The sequence below is a fragment of the Nasonia vitripennis genome, chromosome 3 (genome assembly GCF_009193385.2).
Source record: "Nasonia vitripennis strain AsymCx chromosome 3, Nvit_psr_1.1, whole genome shotgun sequence".
In the NCBI taxonomy this organism is placed as follows: Eukaryota; Metazoa; Arthropoda; class Insecta; order Hymenoptera; family Pteromalidae; genus Nasonia; species Nasonia vitripennis.
In genome coordinates, this window is record NC_045759.1 from 3,553,222 (window position 1) to 3,574,579 (window position 21,358).

General features: G+C 41.5%; 5 protein-coding genes and 1 long non-coding RNA gene across 12 annotated transcripts in view; 3 read left to right on the forward strand and 3 right to left on the reverse strand.

The window, feature by feature from the left end:
- Positions 1-1,409: 1,409 nt before the first annotated feature.
- Positions 1,410-2,178, reverse strand: LOC100679420. Its single transcript, XM_003425723.5, has 3 exons — positions 1,951-2,178; positions 1,742-1,864; positions 1,410-1,652 (listed from the first exon to the last, which is right to left on the reverse strand). The coding sequence occupies exons 1-3, from the start codon at positions 2,083-2,085 to the stop codon at positions 1,605-1,607; spliced, it is 306 nt and encodes a 101-aa protein (XP_003425771.1). The 5' UTR covers positions 2,086-2,178; the 3' UTR covers positions 1,410-1,604.
- Positions 2,179-2,800: 622 nt separating this feature from the next.
- Positions 2,801-3,477, forward strand: LOC107980832. Its single transcript, XM_016983456.3, has 3 exons — positions 2,801-2,997; positions 3,084-3,206; positions 3,283-3,477. The coding sequence occupies exons 1-3, from the start codon at positions 2,866-2,868 to the stop codon at positions 3,328-3,330; spliced, it is 303 nt and encodes a 100-aa protein (XP_016838945.1). The 5' UTR covers positions 2,801-2,865; the 3' UTR covers positions 3,331-3,477.
- A 1,956-nt stretch (positions 3,478-5,433) lies between these two features.
- Positions 5,434-7,611, reverse strand: LOC100123324. Its single transcript, XM_001606899.6, has 5 exons — positions 7,347-7,611; positions 7,157-7,256; positions 6,719-6,906; positions 6,569-6,619; positions 5,434-6,491 (listed from the first exon to the last, which is right to left on the reverse strand). Exons 1-5 carry the CDS (start codon positions 7,431-7,433, stop codon positions 6,408-6,410), a joined length of 510 nt encoding a protein of 169 aa, XP_001606949.1. The 5' UTR covers positions 7,434-7,611; the 3' UTR covers positions 5,434-6,407.
- Positions 7,612-7,795: 184 nt separating this feature from the next.
- Positions 7,796-8,503, forward strand: LOC107980941. The gene is made up of 2 exons (XR_001729071.3): positions 7,796-8,126; positions 8,235-8,503. It is a non-coding gene; the product is annotated as an uncharacterized LOC107980941 (long non-coding RNA).
- Positions 8,504-11,239: 2,736 nt separating this feature from the next.
- On the reverse strand, positions 11,240-14,099 carry LOC100123330. Its single transcript, XM_031926832.2, has 5 exons — positions 13,853-14,099; positions 13,663-13,762; positions 12,665-12,852; positions 12,515-12,565; positions 11,240-12,437 (listed from the first exon to the last, which is right to left on the reverse strand). Exons 1-5 carry the CDS (start codon positions 13,937-13,939, stop codon positions 12,354-12,356), a joined length of 510 nt encoding a protein of 169 aa, XP_031782692.1. The 5' UTR covers positions 13,940-14,099; the 3' UTR covers positions 11,240-12,353.
- A 412-nt stretch (positions 14,100-14,511) lies between these two features.
- Positions 14,512-21,358, forward strand: part of LOC100123336 (rho guanine nucleotide exchange factor 17) — a 49,729-nt gene continuing 42,882 nt past the window's right edge. For 2 of the 7 annotated variants that reach the window (XM_032598014.1, XM_032598015.1), the window contains exon 1: positions 16,295-16,833. The gene's annotated coding sequence lies outside the window, so the exon portion shown is untranslated. Of the gene's footprint in view, positions 14,623-16,291; positions 16,834-20,456; positions 21,056-21,358 lie in introns of those variants that run through there. The other 5 variants (XM_016984449.2, XM_016984446.3, XM_032598016.1 and 2 more) reach the window with 5 other exon arrangements.

Genomic DNA, 21,358 nt, shown 5'->3' on the forward strand with positions numbered 1-21,358 from the left:
TCGGATGGGATGTGTCTTGGAGGGTTTGACCCGATTCGCGCTTTGAGTAGGATATGGGATCGCCAAGCGTTTTCTAATTACTGTATAAGCGTGTAAACGCGATTACGTTGCCATTAAAAGCAGAGCTTTTCCAAATAATTGTATAGGAATTCACTATAAAAACAATTCATAACATATTTTTCACCGAATAGCTTACGGTACCGGGCATAATTCCGCGAATCCCGCAGCACACTTGTAGAAGTAATAACTCAAACACACGACTTATTAAATAACAAGAGACACACGCGGCATTTTCCCGAGAAATAAAGAACAGCAAGCCAAAGCCGCTGCGCGCACGCGAGGAGCGTCGCGCGATAAAACGAGAGGGTCCCTCTCTCGCTCTTCTCCTCAGGACGATCAAATATTTCCGGAATAATATATCGGCAACGGTACCGCGTGCGCCGCGAGTAAGAGAGAGAAGAAGTGGATAGGAATTTAATGAGCCATCATTAACACCGCGCTGGTGTACTTAGCCGTACGGGCAGCTCTTGCGAGCAAGGGTACTTAGCAGCGCGCAGCTGTACAGCGCAGAACCAGCTGACCTATCGCTGATTTCCGAGTCATAAAGTCCCGCACACGCCACGAGGGACTCGGCTAGGCCTTAATGTCCGTTCTATGATGATCGTGTAGCCGGGGTTGAGCTAGAATTCGAGGACTATAAAGAATAATCGTTTTATTCGGTGCGCTTCGAGTTTTTATACGCAGTAGGGAAATTTTACAATACAATAAACGTGTGGGTATAAAGGCTAAATAAATCCGCAAGCTGTTCGTGATCGCGAAAACAGTTACTATCCTACTGTAGTTGATACGTAGTTGTATAACTCTCGAAATGGCAAACTTTACTTTATTTACTCGATCAGCCGAGTTTCCCGCGTGCAGCGTTTATTTCTGCGTATGCTCTCTGCACGCAACGCGCAAAATTCACACGCTGCCGTAAAAGAAAGAAATCTCGTAAATAACCATTGCAGTGTGTGTATTAACAGATGAAATAGAGAGACACGAAGGTATAATAAAAGATTATTACGGAAGGAGTCCATAGTGATATTTTAATCGCGTTGTTTTATCGAGAAGAGTGAGCATTTATTGCGTCTTAAAGCGCAGTTAGGAATTCGCGAGCGTGTTGGGGAATTCGTGAAAAATTGAGGCTTTTTATGGGTTTGACGGTGCATAAACGTAGGTGTAATTAGTAACGGCTGGAAGCGGATTTTATGCGGCTTAGCGAGGGATATTATCCCAAAAGCGCATTTTGCTGACTGCTAGATAAATACGATTCAAGTTTAATTCATCAAGCAGTGTACCCTTATACGTTTGTAAATTATGAGATTTTCATCGCAAGTGTAGGTTTTGAATGATGAGATTAGTGAATATTATAGTATTAAAATATTTATTTTATTTATACGGTGTCTTTTTTATAAACTTCTTCATTAAGATATCTATTTTTAAAGATCTTTGTAAAAAATAGTGTCTTAACTCTTAAAGTCATTTCGTGTTTGCGTCTCCATTGTTTTCAATTAATGATCATTGAATTTGGTGGTAATGGATCGAGACTAGTGAGATTACGTTTCTTAGGCACCAACAAGGCAAGCAGCAGTTTCAACGCTCCAGAGGTCCTTCTAAAATTACGTAATAATCAGAATTTCATTAATATTCGTTCTATAAAAAATCTGTGTAAGCGAATTGTTATTTAAAAAAGAAAACTTACAGCGCACTGGATGACTTTGGATGGGTTGTACCAGTATTTCTTGCACTTATTGACAGCTGCCTTCAGGCACTCCTCAGTGGCGTGCTTGAAGAATTTCTTGAGGATCTTCTCTATTTTACGGCCCTATATGTTAAAAATACGAGTATTATCAACCATAACCAACTTTCATATTTATTCATATTATCACAAAAAAAAACATATATACTTACAAACTTGGATCTTTCTTCAACGGTCATCGATGAGTCGTCGAATTCGATTTCTTCGCTCTCTACTTCTACGCTGGCAGCGACGAAGGCGACGAACACAGCCATAAGGCAGAAAGTCAAGAAGTAGCGGGAGAACATTTTGTTGGATTGTTGAAATCAGTTGTTTTACTGAAGCGAACTGAAGCTGAACTGTACCTCATCGAAATCACGATGTGCTTATATACAAACGACTAGCGAATTGTGTGCTCGGCTTATCAATTGTGGTAGTACTTATCCGTAATAATCAATAGAGATAAAAAAAAATTATGCGTTACCTTCTATACGAGGAAAGCTGGGAATCACAGACTAATTATGTATTTCCAAGTACAAAAGAGTTTGCTAACTATTCAAGCGCAATCAGGCATGACATTTTGCGTTTGAATATTGATGCGTGATCAATTTTCTTCTATTTTTATCAACTTATGCTTTCTATTCATATCAATGTGTTTAATTAAATCTTCTTTTATTTGTGTGAGCAACATGAGTTTGCTTTGTGACCTTTCGTTTATGGTTCCATTTTTAGGTATTAGGACGTGGAGGATTAAAAAAGTATTCAAAAATCAATTTCTTTTATGTAACCATTAATTATATTGGGTGCATTTTTGCAAATAAAATAAAATCATACATGAGAAACAAAAACAAGTAAAGTACAATGTTCTTCCCCGAACTTTGTGTTGCAGTACAATATTCCTAGATAATATCTCTAAATTATACGGGTAAATCACTCCATACTTTGATAAGTGCAGCTAATCAATTAGATAATTCTCTTTTCGAGTGGCCTATAATAATAGCGATAAACACCTGTATATAAGCATAAAACAAATTGACAGATTCACAGTGTCCAGAGTAAAAGAACTTAAGTCACAACAAATCAACAAGATGTTCTCCCGCTACTTCTTGACTTTCTGCCTTATGGCATTGTTCGTCGCCTTTGTCTCAGCCAGCGTAGAAAGTGAGCCGGAATATGAGTTCGACGACTCATCTCTATCCATTGAAGAACGATCCAAGTTTGTGAGTATTCAGAATTTCAAATAACATAAGTTTAATTTTCTTAATAAAACTAGATCATGCTACAATTTCAATCTTCAATTTTATAGGGCAAGAAAGTAGAGCAGATCCTTAAGAAATTCTTCAAACACGCCACTGAGAAGTGCCTGAAGGAAGCTGTCGCCAAGTGCAAGAAACACTGGTACAACCCATCCAAAGTCATCCAGTGCGCTGTAAGTTTTATTTAATACATTTTTATGCACGATTTTCCTAGAAAAATTACTTATGAACACTTATTCCGAATTGCAGAAGGACCTCTGGAGCATCGAGATGGCTTTCTGCCTGGTTGGTGTCTAAATACACTTAACTTTTTCAACTTCTGGAACATCGAGTACATTTTTGTACAAAGGATAAAGTAAAACTACTATTCATTATTTATAATTCATTCATTTTAATATCATCGAAAAATTTCTTGAATTTAAAAAATAAAATATATTCAAAGCATTTAATGAATACTCTTCGTAATATTCGAATACCCTGTTTCGTAAACATTGAACCCTATGAACAAACTTTAAAAACCATCCTATAAACTCAGATAAATCGTTCTCCTGACTCCATAACTCGGCCAGCAAGCTCGACACGATAGCCTAAATATTAATCCAGCTTTAATAACCTGTCACAAGGCAAAATTATGCAGCTCGCATTAAAAAAGGGGAGATACCCAAGCTCCAGACACACATAATCATTTCCATCAAACTTTCTCACTTTTGTGAACCAAGTGAAAATGCGCACGAGTATATAGCGAGATCACCCAATCCCGCACACGGCGCGCGATATCACCCGGTAATTAAAATATTCAAAGTCGGCGCGAGTTTATAGGTACCGCGAGCCGAGGTCCACAGGTGGTCTTGCGGCTACTTGCGCTACAGTCTCCGCGAACTAACGAGTGTCTTACACGCCCTGCGTGATTTTAATTTCTTCCTTCCTGTGTGAGCAAAATGATCAAGCGGCGGCTTCCATTCTGACTCGTAATTACTTGTATGGGGATTTTTTCGAAGCTGATTTTATAGCGCTGCCGCTGTATTAACGGTAAATCAGCAACGAGCTATGATCGATTCAAAAATATCGGATGGCTCGATAAGGGGGGTCAATTAACCTATTTTATACGCCTGTGGGTGATTCAATAATGCTCGAATAGAAGGGTGTTTAAAATTGAAGACATAAAGTTTCAATCAGAGTTTCTCCCAGCTGTTTAACGCGTAAGATTTAATTGAATGTTTGGCAAACAAAACATCGAGCTTTTTATTCGACGTGGATAAACACCTGTTGGCAAAGGTAAAATAGCTCGTATAATTAAATCATAAATCATCTCAAAATCGCAAATGTACATTCCAAAGGCTTTTATCGCTACGAATGTAAGTCCCAAAAATCCAATATAAAAACAAGAAACCTCGACTAATTTTTAAAACCTGCTACAAGGCAAACAAAAATTTCGGAATTCTCGTAAAAATAAATCGCAAAGCGCTTCGATTTCGCGGTCGTCGTACCGAAAACACATCGCCGGGACTCCCCCGTAAAACACTTGTATACACCTTTTCGTATCAGCTCTCGCGCAACCTCTCGGCTTCCAGGAAACGTCGTAAAATCGAGACTTATACTCGGCGACGAACTAAAGGAAAGAGCCGCAACTATGCAGCTTTTAGAGTCCACCGGTTGACGCGACCGACCGGATGTGACTGGTTGAGCGCATCGGCCGCATAATAAATCGTTGCACTTCACTCCTCCGATCCTCGTCTCTCCCCATCTTCGTGAAAGTTATACCTATAGCGTCTTTTCGCGGGGACTCGATAAGGGCGTAGGCATATATCGCCCCGATCGAATCGTAAAGTTGAAAGGGATAAGATGCGATTTTTTGGCTGATTCGGAGCTGTTTCTGTACCTGTTTGCGTGTATCGCGCGATTTGTATCTGTGGTGCTGATTTAAGGGAGATAAGTCGAGGAAGTCGCGATAGCTCGTGTTGCTGTACCTGTTGTAGTTCTTAGGGAGAGATAGCGGAAGGGGTGTTGCGTCAGGAATGGACATCGAAGCGTTCGTATACGATAGGAGTATACATTTGGCAGTCTGAAAAACTGAAATTTATAGAAAATATATATAAATTAAACAAAGTTTGATTTTTTGAATATTAAAATCAATAAATAGAGCATCATGTGACATCTTACAGGCAAATTGAAAAGTACTTAAGAAGGTAGCCGGCAGATGGTAAGTCAGGTTTCTGCTTATGTTCCGTGGACATAGTCAATTTGTGGAGCGAATAGCGGACCAACTTGAGATGGGTACACGTAGGTATCTAAATTTTGCACCCTTGTGTGATTATGTGATAGTGAGTATCAGAAAGACATCTATTAAAAGTAGAAAAAGCTTTTATTCATCATAAGATGCAGTATCTTTTAATAAGTTCGTTTGTAATTATAAAAATTATGCACATTCCATTTCATGTTGGTAACGCAATTTATGGTACAAGTATGATTACTAAATTTTAAGAAGCATTGGATTTTTAAATAACAGAACACATTTTTCCTGGAACCTAGTAAACATACTTGATTATTTAATCTTAAATATATGTTCTTGGTAATAAAAAATACTAAACGTTGAATTCTATTTACGGTGAAAAAGCAATAATCAAAATAGTTTCCGAATAAAAAATATAATAAAAATACTAAAAAAATTTTGTAGCCACTCGTGATTGCTAAGGTTATATTAATTTGTCAATAATTTAAGTTATAAATACTTCATCATTAGTAAATTATGGTATAATATAAAGCGATGGTAGTATAAATTACTCTCAATACAACTTGATTTCAATATTATTGAAAATTAATCAATAATATTAAAGCTTGCCTGTTCTGGGTATTTACATTTCATTCGACTAAAAATATCCGAAAGATAATTAATGAGATTCGACCTTAAAATGCGTTAATATCATTATTACAGCAGATTAATGGATGCAAAAGCATTCAAACTGGACGGACAAGAGCTGTATTTTAACAAATAACGTAATGTGAACCCTACTGAGGTTCATACAAAAATTTCCTATGCTATAACCTACAAACTAAAGATATTTTAAGACCGATATTGGACGGATGGCTGCTGACGAAATTCAGGCCATATTCAGTCTTCGGTCATCGTCAGAGCATTGTACTTTGTTTTGATATCTTTTTAAGACACATAAGTTGCTTGGTTTTTACACCGTACCCATCTAATTTACAAATTCATAAATAAGCTCTATGTAAACATTTTCAAACTTGATTTAGAGTCTTAATCTTAAAAATCCTGTTGAAATAGAACTATTTCTATGTATGTAATCATATAATACTTCTAAAAAAAGTTGTTTTGCACTGACAGCTTTTGACAACTGTCGAGACAAATGGTTACTTTAAGGCCACAGAAGTTCAATGTTAGGTGACTGCAGTTGCAACAAAACTTTGTAGGCGGACAGCACAACAAGCCAACAATAAAACTGTAAATCAAAAAAATAAAAATATCAATATCTCTGTAAGTCTCTATAACAGATACAAAATGTACTTAAATACTTACATTATAGCCCATCCACAGCCAGTTGCAAAATGCTGCAAACACGGCATCCAACTAAAATCAGGCAATCAGTTATTATTAGATATAGTTCGTCAATTTTCAGAAAATCTATTATTTTAAATGAAAATTTTAAACTCAAAGAAGTAAACTTACATAAATATAGTAGCCTCCTACCAGCCATAGTCCAAATACTAATTGAAACAGACAAATAATGAACCAGCCTGCAAGCCATGGGAGTAGAAATCCTCTCACGCCTCTTCGGAGACCATAAACCATAGTTAAGGCAAAGGCGATCATCAGCAAAAAGTAATAAATGAAGAATCCTCCGACAACTTTCATTGCTGTAGAAAAAATATCAGATTAACAAATTTGAAAAACACTAAAATTTACAGATTAGTTAAATATTATAATTACCACTAGTATTGGTGTTAATCTTAAGAACGATAAGCTTTCAATAAGTCATTCACACGAGTTTGATGAAAAGTCTTCCATAAACGCATCACCCTCATTCAGTGTTTGCACATACAAGCCCAGGAGCAATCAGAAATTATGCAACACCCAAATAATAATAGTAAATGAACAATTACTCACAGCCTCTGACATCAGCCTCGAACAGCGGATTGTACAGCTGCGTGGAGTCCCCGCCGTTGAGCTGATAGGCTATCAGCGTGATCAAAACGATGCAGATCGCCTGGAAAAAGTAAACACAAGACCCATCTCTCATAACACCATCGAAGAAGAAAAAACGTGAAATTCCTCCCCCAACACCCGGGACACTCACCACCGTGTAAAAGGCTATGGCTTTCGCCGCCGTGTTTATGTTGTTCGTCCAGATACATGGCGACCAGCAAGAGTCGACTATCGTCATCTTGAAACCGTCTTCTCGTACCCGAGCTACTTATTGCGATACAAAAAATCCGAGAATATGCGACACGAAAATTCGACCACTGCGATGATGCACACGCGGAGACGGGTGGTGCGACTACTTGTTGTGAAGCTTGGGCGTCGTCTCTCTCGCACGCCGCCGCCACGTTTCGACGCGAGCGCTGTTGCCATGTATCGCGCGGCGAGTTCCGACTTGATGACCCTCTGTTGGTACGTATGCGAGCGGCGGTGCCGGTCGTGTCGCTCGGTAAATATACATACGGTCGTGTTGTTGCCGAAACGCAAGGGATTAGCGAGATGAGAGATAAGATTGCGTTTCTTTTTTTTTGACGAGGATGCCTACTGCAATTTTCCTTGCAGTGATTGTCGCTAGCTTCTGTTCTTCGGAAAGACACTCGCGCTAACGGACTTTTTTGATCGGAAGTATCAGTTCGGGGAATTCGGTATAGCGAGCGACGGTTTTTTGTTTACGCGGGAGGCGCGGGCTCGCTGCAGTTCGCGGAATTGATGAAGTATGGGTTGATACGAGACTTCGAGTTTTTAGAATTTAATGATTTTTATAATGTGAGGAATTTTGTTGGCTGTTTTCGTGCATTCTCTGCAAAGCCGGAATCGGAAGGTTGCCTATATATGAGGATTTCAACGTTTTTCGGCGAGAACGAGCGTAGGAGAGTTCGTATGTGCATTGAATTATTTAATTTCCACATAGATTTGTGTGAATAATGTGGGAAGGCATTTCCGCACTTCCCGAGTCCAGAGGCTAAGCGACGCTTTCTCGTTGCAGATGGCAGCGAGCGAAGCGACGCTCCGAGTCCCGGCGGAAAATCCCAAAGCCCTCCGAGCGAGCGGTGGCGGCAGCGTTCTAACCTACCTGAACCCGCAGGGGCGCAGGGAGGGAGGGACGCCGTCGGCCGAGAGCGTAGGTCTGTGAGAGGGCCAGACGTGAGGAAAGAGGCAGACTGACTCGGACAGCCGACAAGCAACGACGAATGCGACCTACAGTGTAAAACCCTAGACAACTAAGCATTCTTTCAATATACGAACTACAAACTACCGAGTGTTTCGATTCTCTATGGAAATCCTGTCAATGCAATCCTACATTCCCACAATAATTTAACGATTGGATGACGTCAAACGGTTAATCGATTCAAAAAATAATTAATTATGAATATTCTATTGTGCAAAACGAATTTTGTTAACAACCTGTTACTGGAATTTCCAGCACAAAAATGAGCGATATATCAAAGCGTTACGTAATTATATTTTGTAATTTTGCATACAATGTGAAATCCGGTCAGAAATTAAATTCAAAAAGCACCATAGCCTGGAGATGTCACGAAAAATTTCAATTTCATAGTTTCAGGGCACATTTTATGATGAATTTTCAACACTGTTCAGTGTAATTCAATAAATCGCGCGGTTAAGCATCGGCTTCGATTAAAACAGTAGAATCTTCAATTCTCGTTGGTTTAATGTTTCCAAACCGCGGTTTTTCTTCCGGGTGGCCGTTTTATGCACACTGCAAGGTAAAATAGACCCTCGATAAAGCGGCCGTACAGGGTATCATCCGAATCCTCCGCAATAAGTCGTCTATAATTACACAAACTTTTCCCGAGATTTATATCCCCGTGTCATCGCAAAATAATTTTGCAAAGAAAGCATCGTTCGCTCCATCATCAAACAGCCGTGTCTAGAGCATCAGTACAAAAGACCGATATCGCATTTTAATCGTCGTTTTACTTTTTGACATCGGCTATTCCTCAAAGGATGAGGCTGTACGTGTACCTCCTGTCGAGCTCTCGTCGATGGGGTTCATAATATTAATTCCGAGCACAAAGGCGTAATTGATCAATTATATCAAAACGAGAGAAAAGCGAAGCCTGATGTGTCTGCAGGCCGAGACTCTGCGGTCTCTCTCTCTCTCTCTCTCTCTCTCTCCCTCTCTCGCTTCTCGGTGGCCAGTCTACGTGCAGCTCAGTACCGGGGCTGACCGCACGGCCTTAAGGTCCCATAGTGGCGCTGACGCAGCGGCGGCCGGTTCTCGTATTTCCACTCGACTTTTCGCGCTGTACTGCTGCCGCTGCTCGCGCGCGTGCATTGTTCGGCCGAGACCTTTGGAATTTTCGTGGGTGGCGAGAGGATCGTTTCGATATGCCGTACCGTTTCGACTTCTCGCGGCTGTAAACTATTTTTTTAATTTGAGTTATAAATTTCGTTTATTAAAAATGCCTAATAAACACATCAATAAACTATATAAATGAACTATTATTATTAAAAGGTATCACGAATAAATATACACAAAATTTATTAATGCATATTCATTTTATTATGATCGCACAGCGACAACTTTTCTATTTTTAAAATATGTAAACTTATATATTATGAACACATATATTATTTATTTTTGGATAGATCTTTGGCTACCTCTTTGATTTTTATGTAGCCGATTAAAAAGCAGTGATGAAGTACTATAAAAAGATTTTCTATAAGCATTTGTGAGGTATCTGCAGCAGGAAAACCAGATAAAACATAAAATTAAGAGAAAAGGAAGTAGTTAAGAGCCTTTCTATATAAAAATCAGATTTTTATATGAAATAACTAATAACTTATTACAGATTCTTGTTTTTATAATGTTTTATCCGCAATTGCTGGTACAGATACCTCATACGTGCTTATAGAAAATCTTCTTATAGTATTTTATCAGTGCGTTTCAACCGAGAAATAGTCAATAATGGAATAATCAGTCAATTTCCGTTAAGTTTCGTAAATTTCTTACATACTAACAACAAATTCTTTCGTAATGACAAATATTACTAATACAAAATCTTATTAAAGTAAGAAAAAACTGTAGTTTAAATTTAACTTTCATTGCTATTGCTTTCATTATGAAATGGATTCTTCGATTTGTTCATCGATGAATTTGCAACACTTTGATCTTGCCAGAGGAATGGTCGTTGATTTTATGCATTCGTGTTTATCGGGGGCACAGAACTTTATATGACGATATTATTTACTGATGCAAAGCAAAAATATTACATAGGGTCCCCGGCAAAAATAGATGTAATAAATCAAAGATTATTAAAAATTAAACCACCAACTTGTATAGGTAAAGTGCCTAGAAGTTTAACTGAAAGAAATATGAGGAAAGCTTCTGAATGGCTTATGTGGCTAATCTTTTACTCCTTGATATGCTTGCGTGGAATATTACCTCAAAGATAATATAATAATCTTGCTCTATTCGTAGAAGCAATGCAAATTTTGTTGCAAGATTCAATTACACCAACAATGCTGAAAACTGCAAAAACGCTTTTAATAAAATTTGTGATAAATTTAGAAAATCTTCATGTAAAAAATATATGCATTACAATGTGCATTTACTTTTACATCTTTGCAATAATGTACAAAACTGGGGGCCTCTATGGGCTGATAGCACGTTTCCATTCGAAGATCAAAACAAACGTATGGCCATAGTGTGCCATAGTACGCCACAGTGTGCCAAAATATATAAATACATTTTATTTACTTTTGTAAAGCACGTGTATTACACTGTGTCAAAGTGTGCCAAAATAAGTAAAACAGTATAGCACACTATGACACACTTTGGCACACTTTTACACACTTTGACATACCCAATTATTTCCACTAGGGAAGTCAGGTTTCTGCTTATGTTCCGTGGACATAGTCAATTTGTGGAGCGAATAGCGGACCAACTTGAGATGGATACACGTAGGTATCTAAATTTTGCACCCTTGTGTGATTATGTGATAGCGAGTATCAGAAAGACATCTATTAAAAGTAGAAAAAGCTTTTATTCATCATAAGATGCAGTATCTTTTAATAAGTTCGTTTGTAATTATAAAAATTATGCACATTCCATTTCATGCTGGTAACGCAATTTATGGTACAAGTATGATTACTAAATTTTAAGAAGCATTGGATTTTTAAATAACAGAACACATTTTTCCTGGAACCTAGTAAACATACTCGATTATTTAATCTTAAATACATGTTCTTGATAATAAAAAATACTAAACGTTAAATTCTATTTACGGTGAAAAAGCAATAATCAAAATAGTTTCCGAATAAAAAATATGATAAAAATACTAGAAAAATTTTGTACACTCGTGATTGCTAAGGTTATATTAATTTGTCAACAATTTAAGTTATAAATACTTCATCATTAGTAAATTACGGTATAATAAAAACTTGGCGATGGTAGTATAAAATACTCTCAATACGTACAACTTGATTTCAATATTATTGCAATTTAATCAATAATATTAAAGCTTGCCTGTTCTGGGTATTTACATTTCATTCGACTAAAAATATCCGAAAGATAATTAATGAGATTCGACCTTAAAATGCGTTAATATCATTATTACAGCAGATTAATGGATGCAAAAGCATTCAAACTGGACGGACAAGAGCTGTATTTTAACAAATAACGTAATGTGAACCCTACTGAGGTTCATACAAAAATTTCCTATGCTATAACCTACAAACTAAAGATATTTTAAGACCGATATTGGACGGATGGCTGCTGACGAAATTCAGGCCATATTCAGTCTTCGGTCATTGTCAGAGCATTGTACTTTGTTTTGATATCTTTTGTGACGGCAGGCCCACTTCGGGAACAAGAGTACAGCAACAAATAACTAGCCTAGCGTAGGCAAGTTACCGAGTGGCGCTAGTAGCCAAATGTAAATAGTCTACCTAAGCGCGAGTAGATGGCGTACGCGCATGTAACACAGGAAAGAGGGAGCAACTCGGGTATATAAGGAGCCCAGGAGCCAGCAGCAGACTCTAAATCTTAAAGTAACCATTAAGTCTCGACAGTTGTCAAAAGCTGTCAGTGCAAAACAACTTTGACAGCTTTTACAACTGTCGAGACTTAATGGTTACTTTAAGGCCACAGAAGTTCAATGTTAGGTGACTGCAGTTGCAACAAAACTTTGTAGGCGGACAGCACAACAAGCCAACAATAAAACTGTAAATCAAAAAAATAAAAATATCAATATCTCTGTAAGTCTCTATAACAGATACAAAATGTACTTAAATACTTACATTATAGCCCATCCACAGCCAGTTGCAAAATGCTGCAAACACGGCATCCAACTAAAATCAGGCAATCAGTTATTATTAGATATAGTTCGTCAATTTTCAGAAAATCTATTATTTTAAATGAAAATTTTAAACTCAAAGAAGTAAACTTACATAAATATAGTAGCCTCCTACCAGCCATAGTCCAAATACTAATTGAAACAGACAAATAATGAACCAGCCTGCAAGCCATGGGAGTAGAAATCCTCTCACGCCTCTTCGGAGACCATAAACCATAGTTAAGGCAAAGGCGATCATCAGCAAAAAGTAATAAATGAAGAATCCTCCGACAACTTTCATTGCTGTAGAAAAAATATCAGATTAACAAATTTGAAAAACACTAAAATTTACAGATTAGTTAAATATTATAATTACCACTAGTATTGGTGTTAATCTTAAGAACGATAAGTTTTCAATAAGTCATTCACACTTGAACATTTATACAATACAAAACTAAAATCATAAATACCATCTGTTTTATTTTGCGTTGCAATCATATCATCCAAACTTGTTAGTATCTGTTGTATTGAAAAAAACACACTTACAGGACCAAATAAACAAACAAAAAAATGAATATTAAGGATATAAAGCAAGACATTTGTGAAATACACCGCCGATATTTGCGTGATCTCATCAGTACCAATCCAATTGTGCAAAACATAAGTATAAGTAAAAAATCCTCGCATTCTAAAATTCAAAACAAAAAGTTGTCGCACGTTTTCACTGATGCATACATACAGGTAAATCAAACCTCATGAGCACCATTCGGATCAAGCGTTAACAAGCATAATAAGCAGTTTGATGCTAAGCACGAGTTAATCACGCTTGAATACTTAAACTTAACAAAATAGCGCAAAAAAGAGTAATGGCAAGCATAAACTACTTTATATTGTATCGCACATACAGCATCCAAACTTGCGAGCAAATGCTACATTGAAAATAAATCTCACTCCGCAAACATTAAAACTTGACAAAATAAGACAAATACTCGAGTTTCATGAAAAGTCTTCCATAAACGCATCACCCTCATTCAGTGTTTACACATACAAGCCCAGGAGCACCCAGAAATTATGCAACGCCTAAATAATATAAGTAAATGAACAATTACTCACAGCCTCTGACATCAGCCTCGAACAGCGGATTGTACAGCTGCGTGGAGTCCCCGCCGTTGAGCTGATACGCTATCAGCGTGATCAAAACGATGCAGATCGCCTGGAAAAAGTAAACACAAGACCCATCTCTCATAACACCATCGAAGAAGAAAAAACGTGAAATTCCTCCCCTAACACCCGGGACACTCACCACCGTGTAAAAGGCTATGGCTTTCGCCGCCGTGTTTATGTTGTTCGTCCAGATACATGGCGACCAGCAAGAGTCGACTATCGTCATCTTGAAACCGTCTTCTCGTACCCGAGCTACTTATTGCGATACAAAAAAATCCGAGAATACGCGACGCGAAAATTTGACCACGGCAATGATGCACACGCGGAGACGAGCGCGACTACTTGTTGTGAAGCTTGGGCGTCGTCTCTCTCGCACGCCGCCGCCACGTTTCGACGCGAGCGCTGTTGCCATGTATCGCGCGGCGAGTTCCGACTTGATGACCCTCTGTTGGTACGTATGCGAGCGGCGGTGCCGGTCGTGTCGCTCGGTAAATATATATACGGTCGTGTTGTTGCCGAAACGCGAGGGATTAGCGAGATGAGAGATAAGATTGCGTTTCTTTTTTTTGACGAGGATGCCTACTGCAATTTTCCCTGCAGTGATTGTCGCTAGCTTCTGTTCTTCGGAAAGACACTCGCGCTAACGGACTTTTTTGAACGGAAGTGTCAGTTCGGGGAATTCGGTATAGCGAGCGACGGTTTTTTGTTTACGCGGGAGGCGCGGGGCTCGCTGCAGTTCGCGGAATTGATGAAGTATGGGTCGATACGAGACTTCGAGTTTTTAGAATTTAATGATTTTTATAATGTGAGGAATTTTGTTGGCTGTTTTCGTGCATTCTCTGCAAAGCCGGAATCGGAAGGTTGCCTACATATGAGGATTTCAACGTTTTTCGGCGAGAACGAGCGTAGGTGAGTTCGTATGTGCATTGAATTATTTAATTTTCACATACATTTGTGTGAATAATTTAACGATTGGATGACGTCAAACGGTTAATCGATAATTACACAAACTTTTCCCGAGATTTATATCCCCGTGTCATCGCAAAATAATTTTGCAAAGAAAGCATCGTTCGCTCCATCATCAAACAGCCGTGTCTAGAGCATCAGTACAAAAAACCGATATCGCATTTTAATCGTCGTTTTACTTTTTGACATCGGCGATTCCTCAAAGGATGAGGCTGTACGTGTACCTCCCGTCGAGCTCTCGTCGATGGGGTTCATAATATTAATTCCGAGCATAAAGGCGTAATTGATCAATTATATCAAAACGAGAGAAAAGCGAAGCGTGTGTCAATAACGTTTTGTGCACTGGTGTGGCATAGAAAAATCGATAACAACGCACAACACACACATAGACGAGTTTCTCAATTTCGTGTCTCGGTCGCCCGCTATAAATACACGCATCGCATCATCCCTTCTTTCACCGCTCTTAATTTACACGCATCTCTCTCTCTCCACACTAACGACGGCTAAAGCAAGTATACCTATATATACAGGCTTATGTCTAAACGTCGAATCGGTCTCACTCTTCGCCTTGGCATGGAGAGACAGATCTGCACTTCTTGGCGAGCAGCGTTGCAAGGCTTACACATTGACGATAATAATAATGTGTCCGCGAAACGAGCGACCGGCGATCGGCAACGTTGTGAGAGCGCGGACTAAGAGGGGAGGGGGAGGCGGTCAACAACTCGCTTTTTGAAACGCGAAGCTCCTCGCGCACACGTGCGCTCTCGGCGTATCTCTTTCGCTGCTCTGTTTTTCATGCAGTCCTTATAGTGCACGCGGTTTGTTTTCCTTTTTCGGTTGAATTTTCGGTTACTCGAGCTTCTCGCGCGCGCGGGGAGAGCGGTGTGTTATTGAGAGAGTAAGCAGCGCGAGTTGTGCATTGTGTTCCTTGAATGAGAGGCGTTATCGAGTTGTGGGAAGAAGTCAACGTAGACTGGATGTGAAACTTTATACACTACTGTCGATGCAGTTATGCGCTCTGATAAGGCGGTCGGCGTATCGTCGCGATTTTTAAGCTTGTCTTATATGAATTTCGAGAAAAATCATCCTATCCAATGCATCGATTTCGAGTATATGTATATCAGCGATTTAACGCGCTGCACCAGCCTCGTATCTCTATCTCGCAGCCTGGTCCAGCGACTAATTCTCCCGCCAGTCTCTCTCTCTCTCTCTCTCTCTCTCTCTCCACCTCCACCTTCGCCGAACACTCTCGCGCAGGACTAAGGTTCGATATCCTCTCTCTCTTTCACGTACACCTAACCCTTTACCCACACAAAGCCCGTCTCTCCTCTCCCACTATACACTCCGATACACACTGACACTGCACTCTCTGCTCCTCGTCATACACACACACAGCGACACGGCATATCTACATGCGCGTCGCCGCGCTTTTTTACCTCCTTTCACTCCCTCGCGTTGCTCCTTCTCGTCGTAAGTATATACACGGCCGCGAAGAGGGGACCACTACTGCTCTCCTCTCCGCCGCCGCGGCAGAGCCTGATGTGTCTGCAGGCCGAGACTCTGCGGTCTCTCTCTCTCTCTCTCTCCCTCTCTCGCTTCTCGGCGGCCAGTCTACGTGCAGCTCAGTACCGGGGCTGACCGCACGGCCTTAAGGTCCCATAGTGGCGCTGACGCAGCGGCGGCCGGTTCTCGTATTTCCACTCGACTTTTCGCGCTGTACTGCTGCCGCTGCTCGCGCGCGTGCATTGTTCGGCCGAGACCTTTGGAATTTTCGTGGGTGGCGAGAGGATCGTTTCGATATGCCGTACCGTTGCGACTTCTCGCGGCTGTAAACTCCGTGTGTGATATCGTTACGAAGGCTCTTCTGTGCGGTTGCTGATCTCCTATAAGACATATAGCTGTGCAGTGCGTCTCTGAAGAAAGAGAGAGATAGAGATATGTGCGGAGGAGAGGATCGTGCGCGGACGAGACAGGTTTGTTGTTGACGGATCGCGGAAGAGATGCGACCGAGGAAGAGGAACAACGAGCGTCCGGAAGTTTCGCGGAACGAGGGCTCGGGAACTGGAACGAGGTGATGCTCATTGCCGAGAAGAATGTGCCGCGGTTTCTATTCCTGGACACACGTTAACGCAGGGAACTTTGATTTTACAAAACGTACGTATGCAACGATTTATAAAACTCGCGCCGCAGCGTGTAATCGTTCTCTCGGAATAATCCACCGAATAAAGAAGAGCAGCACGACGAATCGACCGAGAAAAATGTGCGTGTGCCGTGGAAATCGGAGACGCGCCGATGCGTATAGCGTTACGAATTCATATCGAGCGCATCATCGTCGTAGACCGCGAACGAGGTTAAGAAATACACACTCTTTGCTTTTCTCATCGTAATGTGTATACTCAAGGCATACACACCGTATACCTCTTTAAAGACAACACGAAAGCGAGATGAAAAAAATTCTCCAAATAGTGTCTGACAAGAGCCTGTCCAGTTTCTACTCGAAAAGCTGCTGCTGTTCGTGAGTCCCAAAGCCGACGTTGCCTTCTTCCCTGAACTTTCTCATGAGTTAAAAGGGTCAAAGTGTTTATACGCGCGGCGAGCTTCGGTTATTGCGGGGCAGTAAAGTTTCACGGCAGTGGTTAGAACCGTATAATAAAGCATAAACGTGCGGCTTCCTGCTTTTCGTGATGATTTTTACAAGCGTCTAATGCGTTTCTATTACACGGCTCTTGAAGTTTACCGTAAAGGAAATAAAAATCGAACACATCCTCGGATCACACGAAAGAAAGCCGAGCGAGAACAAGGGCCGAAGAAGTCGGAAGTAGCGCGCGTTGCGGCTCTCGTGATGCTCGCGATTGAAAAATGATTATATGCATCTCTCGCGAGGAGAAATCGCGTGGCGCCGTGTACAATCGGCGGCTTCCATATCGTTTATCTCCGACTAGCATCTCTCTCTCGCTTAAGCACGACGCGCCGCTTCATAGAAAGCCGTTATGATCAATTATCATCCGCGAGTATATGGGGGACGACAATATTGTGCAGCATCGAGACATCCCGCCGAGCTGCACTGCTTAGAAAGCGAATTGAGAGCCGAAATTGAAAAATGACGTCCCGCATTGTAAACCTTCCGACGTATAAAAAATCGCTCGATCCATACCGCAGCGGGGAAAAGCCCAAAGTCTCGAGGAGAGTCCTTGGAATCACACGTGCAAGCATCCTGAACGGTATTTACTTTCCTGCAATGCAACTGGCCAAACCTTGAACTCCTCGCCTCGAAAGAGAGAGAAAGAGAAGTATACACACAGACGGGGTCTCGCAGAACACCTCAGTATAAAATTAGTATTACACGAGGCGCGTGTGTGCAGCGCCGGCTCTTCCGGGGGGGCCGCTCGCATAAGTGGGCCGACGAACCGAGCGACGAACCAGAACCAGCCGAATCGTAACGCGAAGGACTCGTGAATCGAATTTAATGAGGTGCATCCTCGGGAATTTTTCTCTTTCTTTTTTTACGTATGAGAAATTACTGGTATCCCCGCACTAAACGTTTGGACTCTCTGGTTAGTCCTGGCCAGCGGCGATAGGTGGCGCATACGCGCTTGCTCGTTACCCTCGTCACTGTTAGCGCGCGAAATGTATTTATAGCAGTGTGTCACCTGTGCTGAAACAGCTCCGTTGGGGCCGCTCATGCTATACCTGCCACTTTTTCTAATCTTAATTTATGTTTTTATTATCCAGTATCATTACGAACGAATTGAAATGCTGTAAACTTCTGTGTTTAGCACTAATTCTTTGTATTAGTGCTCGTATAACCATTACACGAGCGATTAATCTTTGAAAAACCGGTACACGTGTGTGTCACACTTTTACCATATACATACACGCACAGGCGCTGGCGGGCCGATGAAAAACGAGCGTATAAGTGACTTGTGTCCCTCGTCGACGCGGGACAAGACACGAGAGCCGCTGATCGATAGACTTTCTTGATCAGGAAAGTCACGCTCTCGCGGGCTCCACTTTTCATTGATATACGCCTGCGCCGATTTGTCTCTCTCGAGATGAAATTCTCGACGCCGCGCGCCTGTAATCGAATTAATAAGCCATTCGTCTTATTGGCTGCGTATTCACATCGATAAAATCGGTACATTACACGGAATCCGAGTTCGTCTACCCGTTAACGATTCGTCTTGAAAACAACATCAACGGCTTATCAGCCGAGAGTCAATCCGATATCCGAACGATTTCGCTCCGACTGGTTCGAAGTCACGCGTTGCTGTGTGCATATAGCTAACGGCAATCGTGTTGTCTCCGCCGATCGTCGGCCCTTATTTCCATGTGCGCACGAGCTTCGTCGCGGAAATTGCTCTTCGGCGTTAATTAACTGAGTTTGTACAGAAAGAGAGAGAGAGAGAGAGAGAGAGAGAGAGAGAGAGAGAGAGAGAGAGAGAGAGAGAGAGAGAGATAGGAAGGGAGATGCAGACGTTGACGATTTTCCGCTTTTTTGCGAGGATTAGAATTCCAAGCTCGAGTTTTGTGTATGCGGGATCGATGGGTCTCTGGATTGAAAGTTTTTCTGTCGATTACGGCGTTTAATTGGTGAGTGAGTGTTGCTTTATTCGAATATGATTGTTATAATCGCTTTTGCATGATTGTACCTTTTTTATTTTCAGACCTGAATGTAATTAGTCAGATATTACACGTGTTAGATATAATACCGGTTCGGTGATATCTCCCACAGCAGCGGCTAATGACTTAGAAACGCTCGTCCATTAATAATTTATTGAAGCGTCGATCGAATTACGGTGTGAAAAAGAGAGAACGTTTCCTTAATTAAAATCTTCGTCGATTTCTCCGCAGGGGGTATAAGCGACAGCCATATCCATCCGTTAATGAGATACGCCACTGCATCGCCAAAACGTCAATATTACGCGACGCCGATTTCGAAACGCGAAATTGTTTTGACGATCGAGCGTTAAATTTCCTCGCATCGAGCTCTTAGCTTCCGGCTCGGCGAAAAACGTGCATTTTTTCGCGAAACGCTCGTTTACTCCTGTGTCAATAAAAACTCCTCCGGTATTCATTATTCAACTTTTTCTCGCAGTCCACGTGTGCGCAAAGTCTATACAGCCCAATAATAACTGTTGAATTCAGGTGCGCACACGCGATCAACGACGCGCGGGCAATTTAAAAGGCAAACGCTAAGCGCTGATGCTTCAGCTAGCTCTCGTCAAAGGATGAGCGCCGCGGGCATCGAACAACAAAGTGCACGTCGTACACGTTTCTAATCTCGACAATGTATATAAATACACGGCCGCCTCTCTCGCTTTGTTCCTTTGAAATCGCGTTGAGTTTGTCGCTCCCTTTCGAGTGTGTTATGTAACGGCGAAAAGTTCTACGCATCCTGAGCGTGTAATAAACGAAATTAAAAACCACGTCGCATATACGCATCCGGAGCAATAAACAAATACTTACAGCGCGACTCGAGTTTTCGTTGTTTCATAATTTCCGCTGTTTACGAGCGCGCCGCTCTCGAGGCGACGTACACCGGCCGAAGTAGATTCGCGTGTGTCTCTTTCCACTCCTTCCTCTCTCTCTCTCTCTCTCTCTCTCTCTCTCTCTCTCTCTCTCTCTTTCGCTCTCTCTCGATTCTATATATTCCACCCCGATTCTCCTCCTTCTATTTCCATCCGTGTCGTCGCACTCTCTCTCTCTCTCTTTCTCTCTCTCTCTCTCTCACTTTCACCTTGTGCCGTCCCTCTCTTTCTCTCTCCTCATCTCTTGTCGATCTTTTCACTTCGGCTCTCTTCGGCCCTCATCCCGTCATTATTTTGACTCGCGCTCGCGCATTATATCACCGCGCACACTCGGCCCTTCTCCGCACCATCGGCCCAAACTCGCTCGTTGGGTACACACGCATTTCTCTGCCTCTTCCTGTTCTTCTTCTTCTGCTTCTCTCTCTCTCTCTCTCTCTCTCTCTCTCTCTCTCTCTCTCTCGCTCTATCTTGGCTCGCTCGTCGCCGCGGCGTTGTCCTCCTCCTCCTCCTCCTCCTCTTCTTCTGCACACGCATCTTATCCTCGGCGATCTCGGTACACATCGCGCGCGAGCCAGTACTCGGCTTCGCATTTTGGCGAACGCCACGCGCGGACCTTTTGCGCTCAAAAGGCTCGATATTCTTTCGATCAACTCGTCTTGCTGCTCGAGTGAGTGTTCCCTCTCTCTATAATCGAGGGTAAATAGTGCGCTTCTATATTCGCGCCAAGCGTGGCCCCGTTTCTCGCGTTTGTGCGTTTATATTTACGTGTGTGCAGTGTTCGCTGGAATGTACTGGACTGCTTCTGACGCTGGATCGATAGCACTCGATGAGATATTTTCTCGAAACATGTAAGAGAGAGAGAGAGAGAGAGAGAGAGAGAGAGAGAGAGAGAGAGAGAGACATTCGCTGCAGCGCGATGATGACGATGCTCCTTATACTCTTCCGGTACGCGCTCGCGCATTGATTTTCGATGCGGCGTTTATTTATACGCTCTGATTTATACGGTATTTTTAGAGCTGTGATGCGGCTGGATTGAGAGGAGCAGATTGGAAATTATTAATGGAGAGGGGACTGACTATCGCGCGCTTATCGATTGGTGTAATTGGAGCTGATTAGAGAGGATTTTTCCTCAATTTTTTGAATGAATAGAA